This window comes from Semicossyphus pulcher, unplaced genomic scaffold (genome assembly GCF_022749685.1).
Source record: "Semicossyphus pulcher isolate SPU_LCO1_2020_fin unplaced genomic scaffold, fSemPul1.0.p SCAF_25, whole genome shotgun sequence".
Classification (NCBI taxonomy): domain Eukaryota; kingdom Metazoa; phylum Chordata; class Actinopteri; order Labriformes; family Labridae; genus Semicossyphus; species Semicossyphus pulcher.
Window position 1 is genome coordinate 8633414 of NW_027211699.1, and position 27172 is coordinate 8660585.

A 27172-nucleotide genomic window follows, 5' to 3' on the forward strand; every position below is an offset into this window, starting at 1 on the left:
TGACTGGTGATCAGTCCAGGGTGTACCCCGCCTTTCGCCCAATGACAGTTGGGATAGGCTCCAACCCCCAGCAACCTGAAAAGGATAATTGATGGATATTTTTTAAAGGAGGCTGCACGGTGGTGTGGTGGGCAGCGCTGTCGCCTCACAGCTAGAAGGTTCCTGGTTAAAATCCCGGTTCAGACCTAGTGGGCCTCTCTGTGTGGAGTTTGCATGTTGTCCCGTGCATGCGTGGGTTTCCCTCCTCCGGCTTCCTCCCAAAGGAAAATAAAAGCTACCAAAAGTGTTCCTTTTACAAACTCAAATATGAACTCTTCTTATATTTATGATGATTTCATGTCAAAACTTGATCCTAACTTGTGAGGAAAGATCAAAAGTTGTCAAATGATTCATCAATTAACAGAAAAATAATCTTAAGTTAACTAATAAAATATATTGTATTGTATTTAAATGTTTGCTGTGTGGTTAAACTAAAGATGATGTTCATGTAAGATCAGTAGCTTATATTGGAGTGCCCCCTGGTGGCCAGTACAACACAGGTCAGAGTGCAAAGATGGCCGACGAGCTGAAAAATAACAATAAAGGCAACTTTTCATCATCTGAAATTGAAATCACATTTATTGTTTGTTCTGGAGTTGATTCACTTAAAACTTAACCCTTTGTGTTCAGGACACTTCTCTCCTCCTCTGCATCTTCTCCTTCTTTATCGGTGATGTCGTCTCACTGTCTTTTTAAACACACTCGTTCACACACGCACACACACACACACACACACACACACACAGAACAGCCAGTTACACCAGCTGAGGCTTTCTCAGGTATAATCTTAAAAGGGAGCTCTAATGCAGCGGCCTCTAATCCACACAGTCAAGCAGTCAGAGGCTGCGGCATCTTTTAACCCTGTGAGTGCCGAGCGAGGGTCAGATCTCAGCGTGCAAAGTGCTCTCCTTTAAGGCCTGCTGTTTAGAGTCCTCTCATACCAGGACGTGACAATCACATTAAAGTGTTTGGCCTCGCGCTCGCCCGCTCGCTCGCTCGCTCACCAGCACCAAAGTTTCAGCTTGAAGAGACTAACGGGTAGAAATAAAAAATACTCTAAAGATTCACCTTGCGGGACTGCAAATACAGAAATGCACAGAGCAATAAAAAATACATCAAAGGTTGAAATCAAACCACGATAGAGGAATTAAGATCACTTATTTTTTAACTACCTTTGCTAATAGAACTGCTGATAGCTCTACTAGCATCAACAGCTTCTTAAGTACATGTAGTTATATAGTATGTAGCTATACTCCGTCAAAGGGTTACAGGAACACCGGAGCGGACTCTAAAAGGTCGCCAGCCTACGTGGACCCTCAGAGAGCGCCTCAGTCGTGGGTTGATATGAAGACAGTCTGAAGCAGAGAGACTCGTGGCGTTTCTCCGTGTGAGGGCTGACAGCTCCTCCGTGTGAGTTTTGTTTGTGTTCCTGTTGAATTGGAATAATCTAAACCTACAGTAACAACACGAAGCCGCTCCAGTCGCTCCGAGTCTTTCAAACTCGTGACGCAGATCACGGCCGGTTCAGTCCATTGTTCAGTGTGGAGAGTCGGGGAACTCGATAGCTGTGCGGAGTTTCCTCCACCATCAGGTCCAATGTAAACAGCTTTTACAGAGGCAAGACAAGGAAGTAAACAGACTCTTTGGCACATCCTAACACGACGACGGATGCTTTAAAGTCCTGATCAGACGACACGCAGAGCTCAGGAGGCGTCTTCTAACAAGCAGGTTTACTTCTGTCTCTCTTTAAAAATGGGAAACACATTTATGTACACAAACATACAAACTAACACACACACATTGTGCACTCGTGTAAAAATGCACCGCTGACCTTTTATCAAACATTCTACGTTAGCTTCAAAATGACCTAGCTTACCACATTCAGATGCATAATAATAAATAAATAGTTTGGGTTGAAAAGGCAGGAAGAAAATGGCAACAACGTGAACGTAAAAAAGGGTTTTTTATGGCCCTACTTTTTCAATACAGCAGCCCTACGTGCTGACATCAGCAGGCGGAGTCGTGGACGTCGTAAAATCAATGGTCGAGTTTCATCGGGCGTTTCTTTGATTGTGTATGAATGTGTGCAAATATACGGTTAAGGTTTTATTAGGTGCTTTCAGCTACATTCAAACGAAATGTATATTTGGGGTCAATATTATATTAAAAAGTTAACAAGGGGGATTTTCCCTTTTTGGATGTGCTTCCTTTCGTGCTCCTTTCACTAATTAAATCTTTTTTAGATTTCGCCCGTTTAAACGGACACTTCAGTAAGTGCTCAGTGACAAAGTCAACATTACAAGTGCCTGTTTTAACCACAGACTGTATAAAAAGATGGCCGACATGACAGCTCCCTGAAAGTGAAGCCAAACCCTCTCTATCGCCCCCTGCTGACTGGCTGCAGTATAGCTCATAAAGCCCGCCTCCTCCATGTTAACAGATGGGACATGAGTCAAACATGGTTCAGTCATTATAGTTAGTTCTTATCATGCTGATTTATGTCCAAACTTTTAATTAATTATTTGATGCTATAAAAAGGGGGTGTGGCCTCATGATTGACAGCTCTGTGGACCAATGGGGCTCCTGCAGCGTTCTGTTCCCGAGTAGCAGAGTAGAGGAGGAACGGCGAGAGGAGACGTAACTAACACTAACACTACAGTCATTGAACTTTCCATCAGCATGAATATCTGCTTCAGACCGACACAAGAAGCTGCTCTGCTGTTAAACACGCCGACGTGCCGGATCTCTCATTGAAGTTAAGTGTGTGTTTTGGTTAGCAGAAGTGGCTACAGCGGCTTCACCCGCCCGACTCTGGCTCCAAATGACGTCAGCGGTGCAAGATGGCAGGGCCCGCCTCGGGGGTATTTTGGCTTCACTTTTGTACAGTGGGAGTAGATGGAGACGCGTCGTCCATCTTTATATACAGTCATTGGTTTTAACACGTTTTAAGTCTCAACCACGAGACTAACATGATTATACATGTCGTTTAATCTCAGTCTGGACCTTTACTGAGAGGCTGCACTACCAGCATGCTGATAGAAATGCTCAAAGTCTCACAGGTCTCAGGGGAAAACGGGGACGAGGGGGCAATTGAAGTAAAAAAATGGGGTTAGGGCTGAGGTTTCATAAAGGGCTACATTAATGCTTAAATCAGCCAGTGAACTGTCCACATCGTCATCTGGACATTCAATATAAACAAGGCAAAAACACAAATCATTGGTTCGTTTCGTCTCATGACCTCGGACACTTCCACAATCATCCGTCCCTGGAGCACAGACGATCCAGAAGAGCTCGGTAACAGTCTGAAAGCTGCTTTAAAAGGTGCTCAGAGGGCAAACACTCCTCCTCAACAACACTCTGTGAAGGCTGAAGGAAAGAAACAGATGGACGAAAAGAAAGCGTAAAGGCAGGAGAATCGAGGAGTCACGGGACAGCGGTGACTCTGAGCTTACACCGTCTGGGTGGGGAGGGGGAGCGGAGCTGGGGACGGGGCGGGCTGCTCCTCCGAGACCTTTACAATCTTTGTGGCAGTGAAAGGCGGAGACTCAGCTGGAGGGGAGGGGGAGCTGCTGTTGGGAGCTGTGGTGCAGGTCGGGGTGGAGGTGAGGGCAGGCGTGGCGGAGGTGGTACTGGAGGTAGAGGTGGAGGCTGGGGCGGAGGCCTGGACCGGGGCCGGGTCTTCGGACGGGGCGGGGGGTCCGGCAGAGGCTTCTTTTGGAGCAGCAGGCTTGTTGTAGTTCATCTTGAGGATGTGCTGCTGGAGGTGTCTGATCCAGTCCTCCTGCACCGACAGCGGGCCGTGAAACTCCACCTCGCAGAACCTGAACAGGACGGGAAATTACACATTTGAACTTAAAGAAACAGCAGCAGAAATGTTTGCACGAAGGAATAAAATACAAACTAGGGCTGCAGGAGACTGTAAAAGCCGATCCAAATTAAATGCTTCCTTTTTACAAGCCAGGTGTGGCTGCACGTTCAACAAATAAACGCCGCTCTCAATTAGATGGCAGTATACATTAATTGTTTATTTGTTTGTCTGTGCAATAAACTTTCACTCAAACGCCACACTTCATGGCACAACAAGTTGGACCTGAATGCTGTCAAGCAGCCGTACACTTCTCCCTCGATCCCAAGAGAGACAGAGAGAAAAAATTACGCTTCACTTCAACCTCTGTGTGAGAACGGATGTAAATGTAAAGACGATAAAAAGGCTGGTATGTGTAGCAGCAGCAGGAGGAAGGTAAACAATCAGCAGGAGCTAAATGTGTGAGAGGATCCACAGCATGCGAGCACGGTGTCTTAAGTCTCCTGAAATATGATCGGGATGAAGGCTACCGTGAGTGACAGGAGAGACGAGGAGGACCTTGCTCCGTGTGCTTCTTTACAGTTTTTCTCTTTCTTTCAAGCAATATTTTAAAGGTAAACTGTATGTGTTAAACATTTCCATTTTCCATAATTTATCTACAAGAAAAGTCTGTTTGATATCAGATCAGTGCAGCCTTTTCACCAATACACAGCAAACTTTGCATGCAGAGGTCTTTCGAAGGGATGGCGACACAAATTAAAAATACCTTACAACATGTTTAGAAGTAGAAGTTGTCATGTCAGGTGTACCTGTCTGAACATTAAATACACATTATATTTAGCTGATTTATGTATACTTTAATAATAAAGAAAAAACTGATGGTGTTACACTCAGCAGCTGGATCTGTTAAACATTTGTGCTGCAGTTATATCTGAATTTAAGCCTCATTCATGTTGCTGGAAAATCCCAAATGATTCACTTTTCTCAATATAGAGCAGAGGCAACTAAAAGTGGAGTACGCTCAGCAGGGGCCGGGGGTGGGGAGAGCTGCTTGGGGGATTAAAGGACTGTTTAAAAATATTAAAGACAGTTCTATTAATGCAGCCGTCTCAGAATATCTCATGTTAGCGGCCCTGCTATCACACACAGGTTTCACTCACCGGCACTTCAGGGTGTAGAACTTGCCCACCAGCTTGACCAGCGGGTAGGAGGGGGGTTTGGGCACCAGGGCGGGGACGGTGCCTGTGCGGGGGGGCTTCGGAGGGCCGCTGTCCCTCTCTGCTCCATCCGGGAAAGACGGGTGCTTCAATGGCCGGCGCTCAAAACCTAAATGAGAAGAAGGGGAGGCGACAAACAAGGTTGGTGCAAAGTGGAGCTGCATCGAAATACTTGAATGTGAGTGTGTAAGTCAAGCGTCATTAGTAATGTTGTTGAAGGTGAAGTTTATTTTTAAAACCTTGCAATTTTCCCTCATCTTATTTAAAGTTGTTCAATAAATCCGATGTAAAAGTGTGGCACTTTCACAACCTTTAAAGAAATTACTTGAGTCGATTCAGTGTCAAAAAAATAAAAGGCACCACTCAACATGACCTTAAACAAACGTTTCATTTATTTCCCCTGACGAAACCGCTCGCTTTCTGTGTTTTTGTTTTTCTTTGAGCATAAAACAGACTTTTTATTTGTCTTACATCTACAGCAGACCTATTAAACTGGTGGCCTGTGGTCTAAAAACCATCATTTTTTTTACCTTTGCTCATTTAGCACAAAAATACTAAAGAGCTTTAGCTTAACATGCTGTTTAGGCAGATGAAATTTAGCAGAGTCAAACTGAATAAAAAAGGTGTTAAATGCAACATAGTGTGTATTTTAACAACATCATACTTGTATATAAGATTAAAAATGAATAGCTCTGATTTACAGTATACAACAGTTCAAAGTCCACAGTTATGCTAGCAGCCCAAAGGGTGTGCTTACTGTAGGTACACTGGTGCGTTAAGCTAGTGCTATCAATGCTAGCATGCTGATATTTAGCAGGTACAATGTTTCTGAGGTCACAATATCAGTTTAGTGTGTTAGCCTGCTTGCTAATTAGCATTAAAAACAAAGTAGAACTGGCAGTGAGTGTCATTAGCTTTGCAGCATTTAGTCATAATATTAAAAGAGACAAAAGTTTTTCTGACAATCATGATCAATGCACCACTTTCACATTGATTAGAAATTAAAAAGCAGTGAACACTGAAAATCCTGAAGGAAATCGGGTCATATTTCAAGATAAAACAACATATAGCATAACAGCTAACAGCTAACGTTAGCAGACAACCCCATAGCCTACTAGATAATATAACGGTTAGCTAGAAAGTGGCTGAAAGCTAATACTACAGGTAGGTAGTTTATACGATACAACAGGAAAGGCTTGAATTCCTAGCTTACATAATGTTAGCTTGGAACAAAGAACTAGTTAACCTGCAACAAGCTATTTGTTGATTTGAAATGAAAAGACAATAAAAGGTGAAAATCCTGAAGGATTTCAAGATTACCCATTAGCTATACTCGGACAATAGCTAACATTAGCATATAACCCCATACTAATGATAATATTACTGCTAGCTAAAAAGCTAATGCTCTTGTTTGGAAGTTAATACAAATACAAGGAGCTTAAATTCTTAGCTTCCATAATGTTAGCTTAAAACAAATAACCGGTTAATGTACTCTCAAGCTAACGTAATTGTTGATGTAATCTAGAAAGTGCTTGAATGCTAGCATTAGCTATGGTCTATAGATAGTAAGTACGTTACAATTTTTTGTTCCAAGCTAACATTATGTAAGCTAGGAATTTAGCCATAAATGCTATTGAGGGTTTCTGAGAATCATTATCAATTCATCACTTTCGGATTAATAAGCAACTAAAAAGGCAAGAAACAGTAAAATTCCTGATGGACATCGGCTCATATTTCAAGCTAAAACAACATACGGTCAGACAACAGCTAATGTTAGCATCCAACCCATACGAGCTATATTACTGTTAGCTAGAAAGTGGCTGAAAGCTAACACTATCGTTTGGTGTTTGTACGATACAATAGAAATGGCTTACAGTATGTTAACGAGTTAAGCATTTTCTAATGTATTGCATAAAACTACCAACCAGCAGTATTAGCTTTCAGCCCTTCTCTGCTAGCAGTAATATTATCTAGTGAGGGGCTGAATGCTAGCGTTAGCTGTTGTCTGATTGTGGCTAATGGGTAATCAGATATGTTGTTTTATTTTGAAATATGGTCAGATCTAGTCTTTTTGTTTATTCAGAAGTGGTGAAATTGAACATTAATCTACAACTAACAACCTGGAAACTATTAAGACATTATAACAGCATCGGAGTTTCCAGCCCCGAGCATGACATCAGAGGAAAATGGGTGCCAACTGGAGATTCATCTTCTGGGTAACATTACTGTCCAGGAAAAATATTTAAGCGTGGAAGAGACTGTACCAACCAACTTACAAAACCACACCTTAAGTCACGTTAGCATTTCTAGAGCTAAAATCAGCCAACCAACCTGAGGTTAAAATGTCTTGCACTACCTCTACTACAATAAAACCAGTTGGCAGAGGTTGATGTAAGAAATATGCTTGCAAATAAACCTGCCTGAGTACATTAAAGTAAGAACATATGCTGTATCCTCTCGTACCTCTGGGAAGGCGGACGTTGAGCTCACTGCGAGCCACCTGTGCCTGCAGCGGGAGGCCACCGCTGAGCCGCGAGGGACTGGTACTGCTGCGGCCAGGTCTGATGGGAGCACCCTGTAGGCTTTTGCCGGCCTCGCCCTCTGCGGTCTTGGAAGAGCTGTGGCTGACCTCGCGGCTCAGCGGCCGCACCAGGCCTACAGCCAGCGAAGAAGACCAGTGGGAGGAGGCGGAGGAGGAGGAGCAGGAGGAGGCCTTCTGTGGTCAGACGGAGAGGATATGATCAGATTAATCTTTAACCTCCAAGAGTTTACTTTGACAAAGGGTAAAGAGGAATAGTCATTTTAAGTGGAACTTGTTGTTTAAAAGATGATTAATGAATAATCAATTATGGAAGTAGTAGATGATGCATTTTCGGTTGTTTGATTGTTTAATTAAGGGTCCGTATGTTAAGCCTTTTATCAATTCCTGCTCTCACCGCATGCTCCTAACAGTACAGTATGTGCAGCGTAGTGTGTTTCATTCGTCTGGTATGAAAAAAAACCTGTACAATATGACCACAAGGACATTTAAAAATCCATCCTGTATGTGTGTCACATCTCTGCTCGGGGAAAAGGTGTGACCGTGACGCAAATGCACCAGAAAGTAATTCAGGAGGGAGAGAAAGGAAAAAGAGAAAAGCGTACGTTTTCCTCTATCAACAGCACGCCATAATTTATCTTTGGATGAAACATAAGCTGCCAGGCACCCTTGTTACTATGGCAACTATCAAGTCAATAGCTGAGTTGTTCTGGCATCCGTCCCCACAGTAAAGACACCGAATCTACAGTAATGCTCAAAGCTGTTAGACAACACGTCTGAAGCTTTCCAAGACACAAAATGTCTGTCGAGCCGCCAGCTGAGGCGTGTTAGATCTGCGAGCGTGACGCCTATTCAAAGACACCGGGAGCAAAGAGAGGGTGTCAGAGAAGCAGCACAGTGGGTTAGGATCATATATTATATAGCTCTGCACTGATATTTTACTTTCGACTCTGAGGAAACTCCACACTCGCAAGCAAAGACTTTGCAGAAGTGTCAGAGAGCGGCGATAAAGCTGAGTAAAGTCTGAGAGCACCTGCACTGACCCGAGGCATTACACTCAAACACACCAGCTTTTAACCCGAGTGTCTCTCACACAGACTGTATAAAAAGACGGACGACATGACAGCTCCCTGAAAGAGAAGCCAAACCCTCTCTATCGCCCCCTGCTGACTGGCTGCAGTATAGCTCATAGAGCCCGCCTCCTCCATGTTAACAGATGGGACATGAGTCAAACTATAAAATTAAAATACACGTCAAATACATTTTCCTCAAACATGGTTTCTGTCATTATAGTTAGTTCTTATCATGCTGATTTATGTCCAAACTTTTAATTAGTTATTTGATGCTATAAAAAGGGGGTGTGGCCTCATGATTGACAGCTCTGTTGACAAATGGGGCTCCTGCAGCGTTCTGTTCCCGAGTAGCAGAGTAGAGGACGTAAATAACACTAACACTACAGTCATTGAACTTAACCATGATTATCTGCTTCAGACCAACACAAGAAGCTGCTCTGCTGCAGACTGAGCCCACCTGAGGGCTCTGACACGGCAAGGACACAAGGTAAAGGTATGTTTAGGGTAGAGGAAGGGCTGCAAACGCGCAAGACGCCCGCTGCCTTTGCACAACAAGAGGAGGTGGAGATGTCGTCCATCTTTACATACAGTCAAGTTCTCTCACCTTCTTGAGCGTGGAGCGGCTGCCCTGCATGTAGCTACGATGCATCTCCAACACCTTCTGCGGCCTGCTGCGCATCCAGGCGCTAAGTGTCTCGATGGGGGACCCATTGACACACCACTCAGTCACACCAAACTGCCTCAGGTGGGCTCGCGCGTGGCTGGCCAGAGCTTTACGGTTCTCGAAGTAGAAGCCGCACAGCTCACAACTGGGATCTAAAATAAAATGAGAAGAGGAAGGTGAAGGGAAAGCTCTTATAAAGATTAACACAGTAGAAAAACAAAGAGCATGCCTGACTCACCCTGGTGTCCGTGCTTATCCGGGGAGGGTTTTCTTTTGTAGGAGAAGTCATGCGGCACCGGGGAGAACGTCTTCAGCTGATGAGGCGACGAGTGGCCAGTCTCTGCTGACTGGGCGTCCTCAGACAGAGGCCTCTTTCCCAGCGGGGACATCCTGAAAAACCTCCCTCCAGAGGGGTTAGCAGACGACCCCAGGCCCTGCTTGTGGAGCCTGGACCCCGACTGCAACAGACTGAGGGGAGATTTACGGAATTTGGAGGATTGATAGCCCGAAACACAGAGACCCTCTGAGCTGCCGTAGCCCCCCGTGCTCTCCCATAGAGGACTGCGGGCTCCCTGGCTCGACTCTTTCTTTACTCCCTGGTTTGAGAGCGAGGAGGGGGCGGCCCCTCTCTTGTGCATCACCTCCCTCAGGGTGTCGATGGGCGAGCCGTTGACCGACCACTCAGTGATGCCCATCTGACGCAGGTGGGAGCGGGCGTGGCTGGAGAGGCCTTTACGGTTCTCAAAGTATTCCCCGCAGAACTCGCAGCGGATGTCTCGTGTGGGCTCCACGTCATTGGCCATGGCTGTGGAGACAGAAGGAGGAAGTTAATGACACAAACATAATTTAAGAAGTTTGAACAATTCCTTTAGATTAAAAAATACCCTGGGAGACAAAACGCAGGACTCAAATTACCCAGGTTGAGGGGGAACAGGCTGTCAGAGCTGCTCCAGGTGAGCGGTTCAGCAGAGAGGCCGGCAGATCTCCCCACAGCTCCGGGAGTGGTGACCTCCAGCTGCACCGGCTCAGGCTTCAGCTTCAGGATCAGCCCGCTGGAGGACGAGCTGGATTTAGACGCCGCAGACTGAGGAGGACTGGAGGGACGCGCAAAGGCGAAGGGCAGACGACTGAGGAGGGAGGCCGAGGGAGAGGAGGAGGCCGACAGCGGGGAGCGAGGGGGTCCGGGGGAGGACGGAGGAGGAGTTTTTCGAGGTTTTAGAGGAAGAGCGCAAGGCAGGCCGCGTCTGGTGATGATCTCCCTCAGGGTGTCGATGGGCGAGCCGTTGACCGACCACTCGGTGATGCCCATCTGTCGCAGGTGGGAGCGGGCGTGGCTGGAGAGGCCTTTACGGTTCTCAAAGTATTCCCCGCAGAACTCACAGCCTATTTCCTTTGGAGGTTCACCTGGAAGATTAGAAAGAGGGCTGAAGCTTTAAACAGAATTAACCCTTTAGATCCCACAGCACCCCAGAGCTCAAGTTCTATATTTCTCTACAGCGCCAGGAAGAGCCTGTCATTTTTAAATCCTTTCTAGTGAATCACAACAAGGAAACCTTTAAATTATAGACACTTTAAGTTGGGGTCAATTACCAGAACCAGAAATATACACTCTAATGTTAAATGTTTTTCCCCCGTGGTTTCCACCCGGTTTCCCCTTTTGTAAATATAGAAACAGCCCCGTCGGCTAAACTTCCCCGCCTTTATTCACTACAGGAAGCTGTTATATTTTGTTGTGAGGGAGAACCTGACCCGCTGTGTGCTGTGAAAAGCGAGGAAGGCTTTTTGAGACACTTTTTCAGCTTGAATCGCATCATCACCGTCGGTAAAAAGCAGGACTAACCCGGCTGTCACTGCCGGAGACGGACGCTGAGGGAGCAGAGCGACGAGAGTCGGCAGCGACTTTTCCGCTTATAAACTTTTTGAGAAATGTGCCGGATCAAACGATTGTTATTAAGTTTAAAAGGATTTTAAGAGTTTATAAACATCACAGATATTCATTTTAAATGTTTGGTTTTTAAAGAAATAGATGTTTATGACGGCTTTAGTGCCGTTTGTTACTTTCCTGGTTGTTTTTCTGTTTATATTTTAAGTGAAACTCTGTAAAAAGCTCCAAATGTTGCATATTTAGTATCAAATTAAAGAGTTGGGTTTTATAAAATAAAAACAAAAGGAAACAGCTCATTTGAGTGATTGCAGAAACTTTCTGCTGGGATCTAATTATAACATATAAAACCCACTTTATGTGAAGGATTAATCATGTTACACATGATTGATCCTGTGATGGACACTCACTGTGTGGGAGGGCCATGAGCTCCCCACTGCTCAGGCGGAAGACCCTCATGGAGGAAGATTTGAGACGTTTGGCAGGAGGGCCGAGTAAAGACGAGGCGGAGGAAGAGGTAGCTTTGGATGTGGACCCGCCCCTAGCCGTGGTCACCTTATAGAGGAGAGACGAGGAGGAAGAGGAGGAGGAGGAGGAGAGGCTCAGCAGGGAGGACTGCTTCGGGGAGGAGAGGGTGGAGGTGAGGCCGCGTGGTTCTGTGTGGTCGTCGAGCTGCAGCGACCCGGCTTTGTGCTTGAAGTCGTCGCTGTCGATGAGCTGGTTCAGGAGGTCGATGGGAGAGCCCTTAGATTCAGAGTACTCCACCCCGAAGTGCCGCAGGTGGGCTCGGGCGTGGCTGGATAACCCTTTCCGGGTCTCGAACCAGGCGCCGCACAGCTGGCAGACGATGTCCTTGTTGGGGTCGACTTCCAGAGCTGCACGAGGAGAAGAGAGAACCAAACGAGACTTATAAGCGGCGGACATTTGCGTACACAAATGTCTGAAACGGGCTGTAGGAACATGAACAAGTTTAGCTTATACAGAGTTTAAAGAGGAACTTACTGAGGTTGAGAGGAGCGTCATCCTCCTGCGGCGCCCACAGCGGTTTGGACGCCGTGATGGTGGAAGGAGCGGAGAGGTTAGAGGTCAAGCTTTTCATTCCCCCGGCCTTGTGCTCCGGAGAGCGCAAGGGGGAAGACACAGGCAGCAGAGAGGAAATGGGGGCTTTCCTCACCACCGAGGGAGGGGAGCCGGAGTGCGGCGGGGCTGGAGAGCCCCCGGGAGAAGGTGTCGGCGTGGACGAGGAAGAAGGTGGCGCCGATTTAGCTGCTTTGGCCAGGATAGAGAGAGGGATGGCTTTCTCGTCAAAGTCCATGTCGTCTAACTCCTCATCTTTCCGAGGAACAGACGGTGAGGAGGTCTTGGCTGAAAGCGGCTTCAGGCGAGATGAGTTGGTTTGAAAGTTTAGGTTTCGCTCCTTTGCTATTTGATAGAGGAGGCTGACGGCTGCTCCGCTGTGCTCCGAGACGCTGATGCCCAGCTGGCGCAGGTGGTAGCGGGCGTGGATGGACAGCCCCCGCTTGGTCTCAAACTGAGCTCCACACACCTCACACTTCAGGACGTGGACTACAAGAGACACACGAGAGCATCTGATTAATTCAAAGTAACTTTTAACCTCTTACATTCTGATGAAGGAGAGTACTTGTATTGTTAAACCTCGGTCTATTTTAGCGTATTTATTAGATATAAAAAGTTGCTGCTTCAATGTAATCAAATGTGGCCAAGTACATCCACTAAAAGTTCTTGTATTTGCCACAGACTCAGATTGTTATTCTCAGTGTCTGACAACATCTCAGGAAGGATCCCTACAGAGAAAGATCCTTTCAGTGAAGAGGAAAGTGCTTTTTTCAAACCAGAAACAGCCGCTCAATCGCTCTTTTAAAAGCCACCAAACTCCACTGATGAAAACATCATTTTACCTTGCAGGACACAGGAGTTGCTGCCTTGTTCAGCTGGTGTGTTTGAGTCATTGTGTGTTGCACAAATATTTTGTTAGATCCAAACTAACCATTTGAAACACCAAGTTGTACAATAACACAAAGAAACAGAGGCAGCGGTGCTCTGGAGCTCCTGTGTTCTGTGCGGTTAAATTGTTGTTTTTGTGAATGGAGTCTGGTGGCTTTAAAGAGAGCGATGTAACAGCTGTTCCTCTTTATAAAAAGGCCTCTCTCTTTTGGGATCCTGTCTGTAATGTTGTTAGAGACCTGAAACACAAACTTCTAGCAGACGTAATTTGACAGTGTTGCAGGTATTACAGCTCGCATCGTGACAGCCGTCTGAAGCAAACAGTTTATTAACCCTCCTAAACACTGGAATCCCCCATTAATGAATTATTTCTTTATTTAAAGCCAGTGCAGCATCAACTCAAAGTTTTCAGAGCGACAGCAGGTGGCCACAGACATCCCAGAGGACGTGTCACCTCACTTACCCTCCCTGTCTTCAGCCTGTCTGCAGCAACACGTCTGTTGGAGGAGCTCTCATTAGCTCCTAAATACGTTTGTCTACCTTTCCCCGGGGACATCCTGCAGTGTCACAACGCCTCATCACTGCCCTCAGGTCACGTTTTACACCCCCCCGCGACAGCTCTGATAAGGCTCTGCTGTAGCAAATCCAATCCCTTGTCGACACTCTGGGGGTCAGCACTCACACATCTCTCTCTCACCTTTGGTGCCTGCATCCTCCCCAGGAGAGGGGCTGCCTGTGTCCACGCTGCACAGCCCTGTTTTCCCCGGGCTCAGACCCTCCAGCTCCTCATCCTCTTCCACAGCTGTTTCCTCCTCCTCTTCACCTGAAACATTACAGACAACATCCATATAAGTGTAATTATTCCATCTTACTTACACCTATTAAACCACTGTGACGATAAATCACCTTAAAAATCAGATTTAAGATAAAATAGTTCGTTATTAACGCCCAGGGGGGAAATTAAGCAGCAGCACAAAGACAAGCAGCAAGAAGAATATTAATAAAAATATGAATAGATAAAATAATTAAGAGGTATATACAACTGGTAAACACATTTAGCAGTATGAAACAGCACAGTATAAAAAAAGGTGCAATGTAGAAAAGTGTCAAATAAATACAATATGTTACATTACAGTGTCTATGATGTAGTAAAAATGTAATATAAAGGTAGAATTGCAATTATGGAGTATAATCGTATAATATAATACAGTATGTTGTATCAGTAATAATAACAATATATGTATAATAAGAAAAAGTTGAAGAAAAAGCCTTTTAAAGCTTATAAATGTGTTCTTAGTGCTTTAAAATAAATCAAAGAGGCAGAATGAAAGCAGAAGAATCCTCTCAGTTCTGCTAAATCTCTCATTCCCTGTAATAACAGCTAATTATAACGTCCCCTGTATGAACGTATGTATAAAAATAATCCAGGCAATGATTCCCTGTCAGAAAAAGTGATAATTGCACTACTGTATGAAACAAACATGGCAGGCTCAGTTCCCCGCAGTCAGGCATTCCTGGGACAAAAGTGCCATTTTCTGCGACAAATCGGTAAATCAAAGAGACGTGGAGACAGACAATGCTTTCTGTCTGGTGGGCGGCTCTGCGCTTGTCAGTTCATCTCTTGACTGTAAAAGAGCGGCGATGTGACACCTCGAAGCGCAGCGTTATAACACCATCTATTATAAAGGAGACAATACTGAACCATCTCCACACTTTGTTCTAGAAAAGGAGCAAAGCAGCGAAGAGCTAACTTGACTTTTCATCCCTTCAGGAGGAGTAACCCTGCTCGACCCGACACTTCCAAGTAAAAGTGATACTTCCATTACTTCGTTCATCCGGATAAGTTGTAACGAGATTACAGACTACCACAGCGTTAAGTCCACAAAGTTAACGTCTTTTCTGGGTGATTTCGCGGCTAGTTTTGTGCACAAACACAGAGAAATGCGTGCACTTGAAAGCACAGCGTGTCCTCTATCAAAAATCAAAGCAGAGTAAAATGGCGAGGATTGGGCAACTGTAGGTAATTTTAGAGATCCTGCAGCATTGAAAATACTGGACGTCATCCCAGACGGGCACAATAAAGCCCTCGCAGACATAAAGAAACACAAAACTACACCAACAAAATCACAACAGCGGACTAATCAGCACAATTGATCCTCGCGTGCCACACGGAAACACCCGAAACAGAAGCAGTGACCCGCTTTATGAGCTTTTGACATGCATGACATGGGCTACCTGCACGGCTGTGCGCGACATTGATTTTCTTTAACGCTCTCTCACGTATTTGAGACTTTTTTAATGGCTGTAGTCTCGCTACAATGTGGGAGAAGATGCGGCGCGAGACGCGAAGTGCAACGCCGCCGTGTGATCTGAGGGCACGCGGTGCACAGGAATTACAGCGCGCGGTACTCACCGGTCCGCAACCGCAGTGCATCGGACTCCCGGCAGCTGAGGCCAGACAGTTTTTCCGCTATTGTTTGGGTCTACGGGGAGGTGGAAGCAGCCATTTTGCCCCCATATGCACCGCTAAGCTAAGGCGTGACCAATCGAGTGGAGGCGGAGGTTGGGATAAATGCACCGAGTGCCACATCAACCATGGGCATAAGGGACTCTGTCTCTCTTTCTCTCTTACACACACACACACACACACACACACACACTTTCGCCCTCTCTGTTAAGGCTGATTTTCTCAACTGCCACCATCCTTATCAAACACTTCACACATTGCAAAGAAAAACATAAAAAGCAAACTGACAAATGCCCTGAAAACAACAAGAACAGCATCCAAATCCACACTTTATACATCTGTGATAGTCCTCTTTCATCCCTTAAGGTATTATTACTGAGGTCTTAACGCCGTGTGCCAAGTTCAGAGTCCAAACACCAACAGAGTCACCAGGTAAAAACTATCAAACACACGAGCAGAGAGCAGCATCACAACTTTCCAGAGGAGATCCAAAACACAAACTTACCTTCACTCTCTTCTTCTCCGTCCTCCTCCTTGCAGAGTTGAGGAGATGCTGAAGGCAGAGCATCAGCAACAACCGCACTCAGCGTCCTCTCACCCGTCTCCCCCTCTAGCTTTACCTCAATTATTCCCTCCCCTTCTTCATCTATTCCCTTCTCCTCTTCCTCATCCTCTTCCTCCTCCTCCTCCTCCTCCTCCTCCTCCTCCTCACCCTCCTCCTTCGGGGGAGCCGTGGGGATGACGAGGTCGGGCCTGCTGGAGAACAGCTCCCTCAGGATGTGGATGGGCGAGATGGTGACGTCCCAGTTGGTGATGCCGAAGTCACGGAGGTGGGCCCGGGCATGGCTGGACAGGCCGGCCCGGGTGTCGAAGCCGGCGCTGCAGAACTCACAGTGCATCACGCTGAAGGTATCCGGGTCGAAGTTGGCGACTGTGGAGAGGACGGGAAACACCAGAGTGACTTTGGACATGTGAATGTGCAGTGCTTCTCTACAGCTGTAAACTGGTGGAGGCAGATGGCTGTCCATCTATGAGTCTGTTTCTCTCCGTCTCCTTCTCTCTCTCTTTCTCTATCCAGCTTTCTCGCCCCAGCAGGTCGAGGCCGATCAACCACTGAGTCTGGATCTGCTCGAGGTTTCTGTCCGTTTGAAGTCTTTCCTTGTCGCTGTTGCCGAGTGGCGGATTTAGTTTAGTCTCCTTAAAGAGCACTGTCTAGACCTGCTTAATATGCTGAGTGTCACAGGATAACTTCTGATTAGACAAGATTAGAGTTTATAAACCCTTTGGCAGCATTACCTCGGGATAGTTTAGCTCCGTCCACCTCTTTAATTCAGGTTCATCCATCCGTTTACTTTCTACACCACTTATTCTGTTTTGGTTGCAGGGGTCTGGAGCCGATCCCAGCTGGCATTGGGGCGAGAGGCGGGGTTACACCATGACCTGATCGCCAGCCAATCACAGGGCTGACACACAGAGACTAATCTCTATTTACAGATTCTACTATGTAGGCAGGGACGGGGACTTCCGGGAAGGCAAGTGTTCTGGTTATACTACACTTGTAGTCCGAGTAATATTGACCAATCACGTATCAGCAGGCTGCGGCGTATGCAAGACAAACAGTCCGTGAGGAGAGCAAAAGCAGGTGGAACGTAATCCGTAATGCCACCCCGGCTCCATCAGCGTGATCTGATGATGATTTAACTTCTTATTAATCTCTATAAACAGACATCCGCATGCTAACAGCTAACAATCTGCTCTACTTGAGATTAATTCTCTTGACGCTGTGTCACGAAAGCCGTTCAGATTTCCCAACTTCCTCGAATGCATCAGATCGATCCGACCTCCGTTCAACAAACGAGCATTTTAAACGTTTTCTCCTCGTGAGGACAGACCTGACAAAGCTTCAATTTTTACTCCTTACAAACCTGCATCATGATGTTGAAATGTCGGCAAAGGTGAGACCCGTTAATAACAAGTGAATCACAAGAGAACCGTTTCCCTTCTGTAACGATGCAGCACGCGGAAAAGGAAGTCTTGACGGGAAGTCGTTTACCGCCCGGCGTTCCCAGGGGCTATGTCGTCTCAGACTATAGCCGATGGGATCCCAGATTGCACAGAGACAGACAACCTTTCACGCTCACACTCACACCTCCGGGCAATTTAGAGTCACCAGTGAACCTTACGAGGATGTCTTTGGACTGAGGGAGGAAGCCGGAGTATCCGCACGGGGAGAACGTGGAAACTCCACACAGAAAGGCCCCCTACGTCCGAACCAAGATTCAAACCTTCTAACTGTGAGGCGACAGCGCTAACCACTGCACCACTGTGCCGCCCTGATTCAGGTCCAGTTGTTCCAAAATCAATACCAGCTCGAGAAGTCTACTCACTTCTGAGTCAGTTCTTCTTCACTGCTTTAAAACAGAAGCCTAAACTGCTAGTGTCACTGTGCTGCTACCATGTGTTTGTTATGGCTGCCACTGGCCACAACTGTTTTATATTATAGTGAAGTAGAACTGGTTTCAGTCAACCACAGCGGTGTGCTTCTCGCAGACATTTAACGTAACCCATTTGGCAACTTTTTACACTGGAAAGTCCCACTAGTAAAACAACAATGCGTACGTTATGCAAGGCTTCTATTTTGAGGGATAACACTCGTGTTGCTTTGGAGGGGTAAGTCGTAAAGCTTTGATCTTACTGGAACTGGATTGTTACTCGGTATCAGCTGATACACAAGGTCGGGTGTCTGAGGCTGTCATGAGTCATTCTACTTTAGTTATGTTGTTGATTTGTATTTTGGTGTTTTGAATCACTTTATCTCTTGTTGTCATGAGCTCTTATTGTTCAGTTTGTATGTTGTGTTCCTGTCTTGGTTTAGTTGAGCATTTCATTTACAGAATTTCCTGTTTTACTTTGTAGTCCTGTCAGTCCTGAGTTTGGTTCCAAGTGTTTCCTGTTTTATTTTGTAGTTCTCGCCCCTTGTAGGTCTTGTCTTGTTTTACTTCCCTCCTTTGTTCTGTTTCCCGCCTTTCAGATTGTGTGCCCCGCCCTCATTGTGTTCACCTGTGTTAATTAGTCTCACCTGTTCCTGATTACCCTGTGTGTATTTAGTCTCTGTGTTCCTACCCTTCTGGGCCAGTTCATTGTCGTCCATCCTGTTGGAGCCCCCCCTGATTTCCTCGTGGCTCCTTGTGTTCCCTTGGACTACCTGTTTCCTGCTTTTGTTTGTAAGTTTTCTTGTTTTCCTTTTTTGTCTTTTGTTGGAGTTTAGATTTTGTTTGTGCATTTTTGCCTTTTATTTAATCAAACCTTATATCTAAGTCTGCTTCTGGGTCCTCACCTTTTGGTTTAATCTGAAACCGTAACAGAGGCACCATCGGGAAGGAAACCTTTTAAACACATTCATGGTCCCCAGCAGACGGGATCAAAACTCATGTGATCCCCTGAGAGAGGGGGGTCCAAAAGAGCAAAAAACTGTGACGCAAACATACGGCGAATATACACTATAAATTTTGTGGTTCTCAACTGGTGGATCGAGACCCAAAAGTGGGTCACGGAGCTGTTTTCAGTGTGGGCTTGAACGAAAGAAAGTTGTGGCAAAAAGTTCTGAAGGACACAGGTTTCCTGTGACGTGCGTGCAGTAGAATCCACTGATTAGGTAATCTCAGCGACAGTTACATTCACATTCTTGAGCCCAACAGAAGCTGCATTATGCTGCACTTTTTAGGTTATTGGTGTTAAAAAAAGGCTGCTAATTGAATTAATTGTAGAGGGGATGATTTCCTCTGACGCACTGCTGCCTGCTGGTCATGACACACTGTGATGTTATGTTCCCTTTCAGGTCCAAACTGCACCATTTGTCATTAAAAAGGTTCAAGTGGTTAAAAAAATTCAGAAATTTGGGCGGTGATTTGTCCTTAAGGAGGTGGTGCTGGGTGCTGAGGCTACACCAGTTGAGAACCACTGCTATAAATCATGTCAGGGTCATTAAGCAAAGCATGTATTCAAATAAAAGACAACAAAAAGCCACCGTCCGTCTGAGCTGGGGAATCTGCTCGACATCGACACAGCCTAAAGAAGCACATCAAACAAGCCGCTGACCTTTTTTCTTCTTCTTCTGGTAGGAGAACTTCCTCTCTATGGCGTTGACCTCCTCGGGGGAAATGAAGTGACGCACGTTGTAGCTGACGCCCACTCGGTTCAGGTGGCCCCTCACGTGATTGGCGAGCCCTATGCCATTATGAAATCGATCGGGGCAGTAGGGGCATTTCCTCTCCACACTCTTGAGCGCTTCTGCGTCCTCATCAATCTCGTCGTCGTCTTCGTCCAGGATGCCCTCTGACAGGAAGCGCCGCACGCTCTCCTCGTCAATGTCGTACTCATCATCATCGCTGTCCATCTCTGCGGAGGCCGCAGTGACCCGGCTGCTCCTCCTCAAGAAGAACACCTTCCCGTCTGTCTCCTCCTCCGGCTCGTCTTCGTCCTTCACACTCGTCTTAGGAGGGAGCGACAGTGTAGCACTCTGCTGTTCTGAAGAGTCGTCTATAAAGGAAAGAAAAATCACTGTTAAATAAAAAGACAAATCCCGTTTCAACTCAAAACTTAAATCATCGAGGACTGTGGGTGAGAGTTCCTTTTGTGCTCCGATGAGAAGCTCCTAAAATATGTCCAAATATATATAATAAAAGTTTAACAGTTTTTATCCTTAAACATATCAATTATATTTGTTATAATCCTCTTATAGTCATCGAGTTTAGTTCTGACATCTTGGAAATCAACATCAAATCAAAGAAGTCAAGAAACAATGTAAATTTCTTTACATGCAGGGAAGTAATCAAGCATTGATCTGCTACTCCATCGCAGCGAAAGGAGCCGGTTGAGGTGGTTCGGGCCTCTGATTAAGACGCCTCCTGTGGAGGTTTTCCAGGCACGTCTAACTAGGAGGAGACCCCGAGGCAGACCCAGAGCTCGCTCGAGGGATTATATATCTTGTCTAGCCTGGGAACGACTTTGGATCCCCCAGCAGGAGAAGGAAAATGTTGCTATGGAGAGGGACATCTGCGCTAACTTGCTTAGCCTGCTGCCACCGCGACCTGACCCCGCATGAGCAGAAGGAAATTGATGGACGGACGTTTACACTTTTAAATAAAAGGTATTTAAAACTATAGCTAGATTCAGAAACGATATAAAGAACCATAAATCAGCTTTTGTTTCTATGAACACTTTAAAAAAAGAAACATTTCACATTTGACGGTCATGTTGCTATAGGAAGGTGATCGTTGTTTATGGCTAATGTGTTAGCAAACCGCTGCCTTATTTACACATCCAGCTGTTACAAAGCAACATTATTCTTCATTTGTAGACGTATCATTTCAATATGACAAATTACAAGTCCAATCTTCAATCTATATTTGTGTTTACCCTAAATCCTGAAGGAGCTAGCTGCTTCTTTAGCTGCAGTTCTCAAGTTGTTTGGTGCGGAGCAGGAACTATACAAGAGGTGTTTCTTAAGATGTAGCCAAGAAAACAACACAATGTGAGAGGTAAGAAAGAACCAAAAGGAACTAGCTGCTTCTTTAGCTGCCACATGCTCCGCCAAGTTCTGAAGCTAATAGCTAATGCTAAGTGTCAGTTGTTTGGCGCGGAGCAGGAACCAAACGAGGTTTTTCTGAAGATGTAGCGAAGAAACTAAAAGATCAAAGTTGCCCAATTGAGCCATTGTTGATAATAAAAATATTGATAAGTGCAGCTTTACTAAAGTAGCGTAAAATTGTGGTTTTATGGTGTCTAAAAACTCAAACTGCTTTGTCAGAATCTCCATGTAACTTGGGTGACACGCTGTAACAACTTAGTCAAACCTTAGAGGCCTCAGGGTGTTAAGTCTCACCTGTGTTTAAACGTGCTCTGGTGAGTGGTTTCCCTTCCACAGGTGAGTCGGCGTCTTGTAAGGAGAACTCTGCGCTCCGTTCTCCGTCCTGCTCCTCCTCTTCTTCTTCACTCCCAGGAAGCTCTTCGTCGTCCAGCCTGGCGTGAAACTTGACCAGATCAGTCCAAGCCCTCCCTCTCCTGCTGAAGCGCCTGTTCCTGCCACACCTGAAGACCACCTGGCTTGTGGGCGGAGCTGCAGCGCTGTTTGGTATTGTGCCATCTTCAGAGGCAGGGAGTCCTGACCCGGACCTAGAGAGATGGTCCGGATCCAGGGTGGGTTTTGAAACTGGAGCACAAACATTAGGCTTTGATTTCTGGCCGGATTCAGGAGCTTGCGCCTCGCTGACGGAGACTTTTCCTTGGTGAACGAGTTTTTGGTGTTCCCTCATCAGAGTTTGACTTGAGGTGTGGAAGGCACAAAGACCACAGGACAGGGCATCGGATCTTGAACATGATGGGGAACCAGGAGACGGGGAGTCCGCCTGGAGAGCGGGTTTCTTTCTGTTGTGGGTCTTGGTGTGATTAGCCAGAGCCTGCGGGGTTCTTGTGCTGAAGTTACACTTGGCGCAGACGAAGCGGCGGCGGTACGTAGAAGCAGCTCGGGCCTGAGCCGGAGCACGAGATGAATTCTGAGGAGTTTTGTCAGAGTGAAGAAGAAGTGCTGGATCTGCTTCTGGTGTTGAAACTGGGGCTGGGGAAAGAGGTGATGAGACTATTTCTGGGTCTGACATTTTGCCTGGAATCGAGGCTGCGCATGCATCTTGCATAATCGCAGAGTCTGAGCTCACATGCTTCACCGCCTTGCAGTCGACTTTCTGAATCTCTCCTGCCTTCCCGTTTTCATTCAGCTTCTCGATCTCCTCCAGGATCTTCAGTCGGGACTCCTGGTGCCGTCTGTGGTGGTCAGCCAGCGCGAGACGGTTTGGCAGGTTCCATCCGCACTCCACACAGCGAAAACGGCCTCCCTTTCCTAAACGCCTGCCCCCTGCTGCCCCGCTCTGACAGTGCTCGACTATGTGCTCCTGCAGGTGCTGCTGCTTCTTGAAGTAAATGCTACATTCAACACAGGTGAAGATTTCGTTCCCTGGCTCGACCCCACTTTCTTCTTCTTTGTCTCTTGTCCCTCCTCTGCCTCTGAACTTAATCGGTTCTTCTTCTGCTCCGCCTGCAAAGTCGACGTCCTCAAACTCATAAACCCCTCCACCTCCATCCAGCTCTGCCGGCTCAGAAGGGTTTGGTTTTTGAGGACTCAGTCTCGCCCGCCTGTCGGTCTCAGGTGACGTGCGCTTCAAGGTGCCGAGTCCGGAGAAGGGCCTGAGCAGCACCCTCTTCTTCCTGCACCGCTGGATGAATGTGCAATGAGCCCAGGGGGCCGGAGGGGGACTCTCGGGGTCTGAGTCTCCGGGAAAAGTGTACACATCTCTCTCAGGCTCCTTGGCTTCTTTTCCCTTGGGCCTTTTCTCACCCTCACTATTGTCTGCCTCCTCCTCCTCCTCCGCCTCCATTTGGCAACCCTCCTTTGGTTTTACTTTGGACAGAAACAGCTCGGCTCCCTCAGATACATTCCAGACTTTTCTGTCTGACACTGTGAAGAGAAAACAGCAGATTTATGAATCAATTTAAAAATAAATGTCAGCTATCGAGTGTGCAGGCAGATTCTGTTTCTTCCTCTTGTTACCTACCTTCTGTTGGGCCAAGCTGAGATGTATTTGGCTCTTCTGTCTTTGTGCTCTCATTGTTGTTGTTGTGCCCCTCCACAGGGGCGGGTGAGTCAGTCTCGCTGTGAAAGAGCTGCCATTTTTCAGGTTCCTGGTCATCTTCACTCTCAAGTCTGGGCAGCGGCAGAGACGAAAACATTACACGACATTTATAACAAGTAAAAGTCGCATCTCTGCCTGAAACAAGACATCAAGTTTGTCTGAAGTTTACTGGGGGAAAACATAAACTTGGAGGTTGTAGAGTTGATTTAAATTGGAATAATTAAGGCTAACGTATTTAACGCAAATAAAATAATATATTTATAGAGGATATATATTTCTCCCTTTCAGTTTATTCCTAGCGAAGGCCTTGAGACAATTTGACCTTCAGAAAGGAAAATAAAACATCAACACTTTCTTTTTAATCAGGTTTTACTTTTCTAAAATAATAAAAAGGAAGTTTGACTGTAAAACTTTAATTTAACTGAAGCAGTGGTTATAGAGTTCAGCTGATTAAAGGTGGGGAATCAGCTAAGAGAGGATCTGTACCACCTGCCTGTTAAATATTAAGCTACGGCAAATAGCCTGCTTAGCTTAGCTTAGCATAAAGACTGGAAACAGCCAACCTAGCTCAATCCAAAGATAACAAAATCCAACAACTACCAACTCTAAAGCTCGCAAATTAAGACGTTATATTAGGGGTGGGAATCGCAGGGTAACTCACGATAACGATAATATCACGATACGCTAATTCTGCGATGATTGATATATTGCAGTACAATCATATAATAATACATCACGATAACTGATTAACTTCTTCTTCAGCCTCATTCATGTCATAAGAACCATCGCAGGGAGTCATGAAGTCGTATCGCCGTGAGTCAGAATCGCAGGGAAATCTGTTTAGAGCTCCAAATATTGGGAAATTAAAACGTCGATATTTGGCGGCAGCCTGTCTATAATTGTATTGCACGAGTCAGGACGACTATATAGTGCCGTATGGATATTTTGTCCAACCCCTACGTTATATTGTTGGTTTTATTCAGGGTTTTTTAGCTAAGAGCTGAGCGTCCACCTCGACACACCTGCACAGGTAGTACACTGGTCTGTCTGAGGCGAATTAAAGCTCCTGTGAGGAGTTTTTCACTGGTTATGAAACAGACTGAAATTAATTCTGATGACTCTATATGAGCTACAAAAGCAAACCAGACCATCAGCGACAACATTGATTATTTCTACGTCGTTATTTTTAATGCCTGAAACCGCTGGCGGGGGGGTGGTAGTTGTCAGACGAAGCGATTACCTGCACGCTGCCTTTGTTACATTTTCCAGGGTAGAAATTTAAAGTGAGCGATACATATGACTGTTAAAGAAAGCAGGATGAGTTTTTAAAAAAACACCACTTAAGCATGAACAGGACAAAATCAGCGAAGAGATCAGAGGCGTGGCTTTGTCCACAGGGGGCGCCAAAATCAACACAAACTGAAAGTTCCTCACAGGAGCTTTAACTGTCTGCAGAAACAGAACAGCAGCCAAATATGCAACACAACAATCGGCTTCACTTCCTGTCTGAACTTACACTCACAGAAGGGTTTTGTGCGGATTACACAAACATATATGTGACTGTGGATTTTTGGTACTTTTGGACGGAACTAGGCTAGCTATTTCCCCTGTTTCTGGTATTTAAGCTAGGCTAAGCTAACTGGCTGGTGGTTAAAAACTTCATACAGACATGAAAGTGGTATCAAACATTCTGTGTAACAAAAACAAGTATTACTCAAAATATCAAACTCAGTTTTGTGCAGTTACAAAATGTATTTATCGATCTTTTCATGAACATTTCCTCGACTGCTCCTTTAAAATATAGCCCGCAGGAAATGTATCAATATATATATCTAAATCCTCAGGGGGGGTGTGGTGCGGCTACAACTCAAAGTTCTTGGTTACGGCCCTGATTATATCTAATAATATAAGTTTACAAAAAGATTGTACCCTGTCTTCCTGAACTATCCTGCAGATTAAACCACCAAACAGCTCGCTACACTTCCTCCTCAGCCTCCTCCTCCTCACCTGAGTCCAGAAGAAGGAGATCCTGGGCTGTGAGCAGCTAGACCATGAGGGTTAGAAAAGTGCTGTAGCTCCTCCTCTGACACACAGCAGCACGCAAAACACACAACCACAGCAACATCACTTCACAGCTTAAAGTTACAGTGAAAAATACAGTGCATACTCAGGAACTACAGAGAGAGAGAGAGGGAGAGGGAGAGAGAGACTTCTGACTACATGCAGACTGAGTCACATTTAAAACGATAAGAGGACAACAATGATATGTAACAGGTGTTTAGTTCTACTTCTTTCTAATCACTACCGTGCTTCTCTTTATAAGGGTGCAACAGGTTTCCAACAGATATGAAGCCATGTGTTACCATCTAGTGTTTCTTTCTCAGAGTCAGAGTCCCAGCTGAGGGAGGAAGGAAAGGCTGAGGACCTGAATCTCCTCTGTGCGCTCCTCCCGGGGTCTGTCCCCTCAGTCTGCCTGGGGCCCTCATCTCCAGCCGGGGCCCACGAGCATTTAGCAGACATCAGGTCATCTCTCACGTCTGGAGAACATGAGGACTGGAGGCGAGGAAAGAAAACATTCAAGACAATTACATATATATTTTTTTTTATGATGGAGTTTACAGGGATGATCAGTTATCAGGCCACAACGCCGGCCTGCGTGTGGTTCCAGAAATCTCATGAAGTACAATACGATACGACAATACAATAGGATATGACATGACACAATACATTATGATACGATACGCTACAATACGATACGATACATTACAACACGATATGATACAATACATTATGATACATTACGATACGATGCGATACAATACATTAAGATACGATACGATACGTTACAATGCCATGCCATGCGATGCCATGCGATGCCATGCCATGCGATACAATACATTAAGATACGATGCAAAACAATACATTACGATACATTACGCTACGATACGATACGTTACGATGCCATGCGATGCGATACAATACATTACGATACAATACATTACAATACGATAAATTATGATACAATACAATACAATACGATACAAGACGATACGATACGTTACGTTACGTTATGATGTGATACAATACATTGCGATACATAACGATACATTACAATACAATACGATACGATACGATAAATTCCGATACGATACAACACATTACAGTACGATGTGATACGATACATTAAGATACAATACATTACAATACGATACGATACAATACAATACATTACATTATGATCTGATACATGCATTAATATACAATACACTTTATTGTCCCAGTAGGGAAACTTGGACTCTGCATACTTTTAGCTGCCTCCACAGTTGTATGGGAGGCGGGGCCCCTCTCCTGTGGAATCATCTACCAGTTTAGCTCCAGGAGGCAGACACCTACTCTACTTTTTAGAGTAGCAAAATTTGCTAGTTGCATAATTTCATGAATGACATGTGTTCCAAAATTCTGCATCATGTGTACTGACAAGAACTAGGAAAAGAGTTCTCCAATATTACCTTCTCTACACTGACTCCCTGTAAAATCTAGAGTAGAATTTAAAACCCTTCTTCTGAGACAGCATCATACCTTAAAGAGCTCATACTGCCCTATTACCCCTGGAGCACTTCTTCCCCGGCCTGCTTCATGAACCTAAAGTCTCTGAGACACCCTCTCTACTTTTAAGAGTCAGCTTCAAACTTTCCTTTTTGATAAAGTGTATAGTTAGGCTGGCTCAGGCTTGGACCTGCCCCTAGTTGTGCTGCTATAGGTTTAGGGACCTGACACACCGAGCTCCTGTCTCTCCCTCTCTCTCTCTGTACGCATTCATGTCTCATTAATGCATC

The 27172-nt window shown here is 45.6% G+C and overlaps 1 protein-coding gene across 1 annotated transcript; it reads right to left on the reverse strand.

Moving 5' to 3' along the window:
* Positions 1-600: 600 nt before the first annotated feature.
* Positions 601-25856, reverse strand: wizb (WIZ zinc finger b). The gene is made up of 14 exons (XM_069676036.1): positions 25700-25856; positions 25344-25419; positions 23259-23407; positions 21536-23161; positions 19750-20190; positions 13882-14007; positions 12222-12785; positions 11630-12094; positions 10253-10741; positions 9576-10142; positions 9278-9489; positions 7525-7777; positions 5005-5170; positions 601-3860 (listed from the first exon to the last, which is right to left on the reverse strand). The coding sequence occupies exons 1-14, from the start codon at positions 25854-25856 to the stop codon at positions 3488-3490; spliced, it is 5664 nt and encodes a 1887-aa protein (XP_069532137.1). The 3' UTR covers positions 601-3487.
* Positions 25857-27172: the final 1316 nt, after the last annotated feature.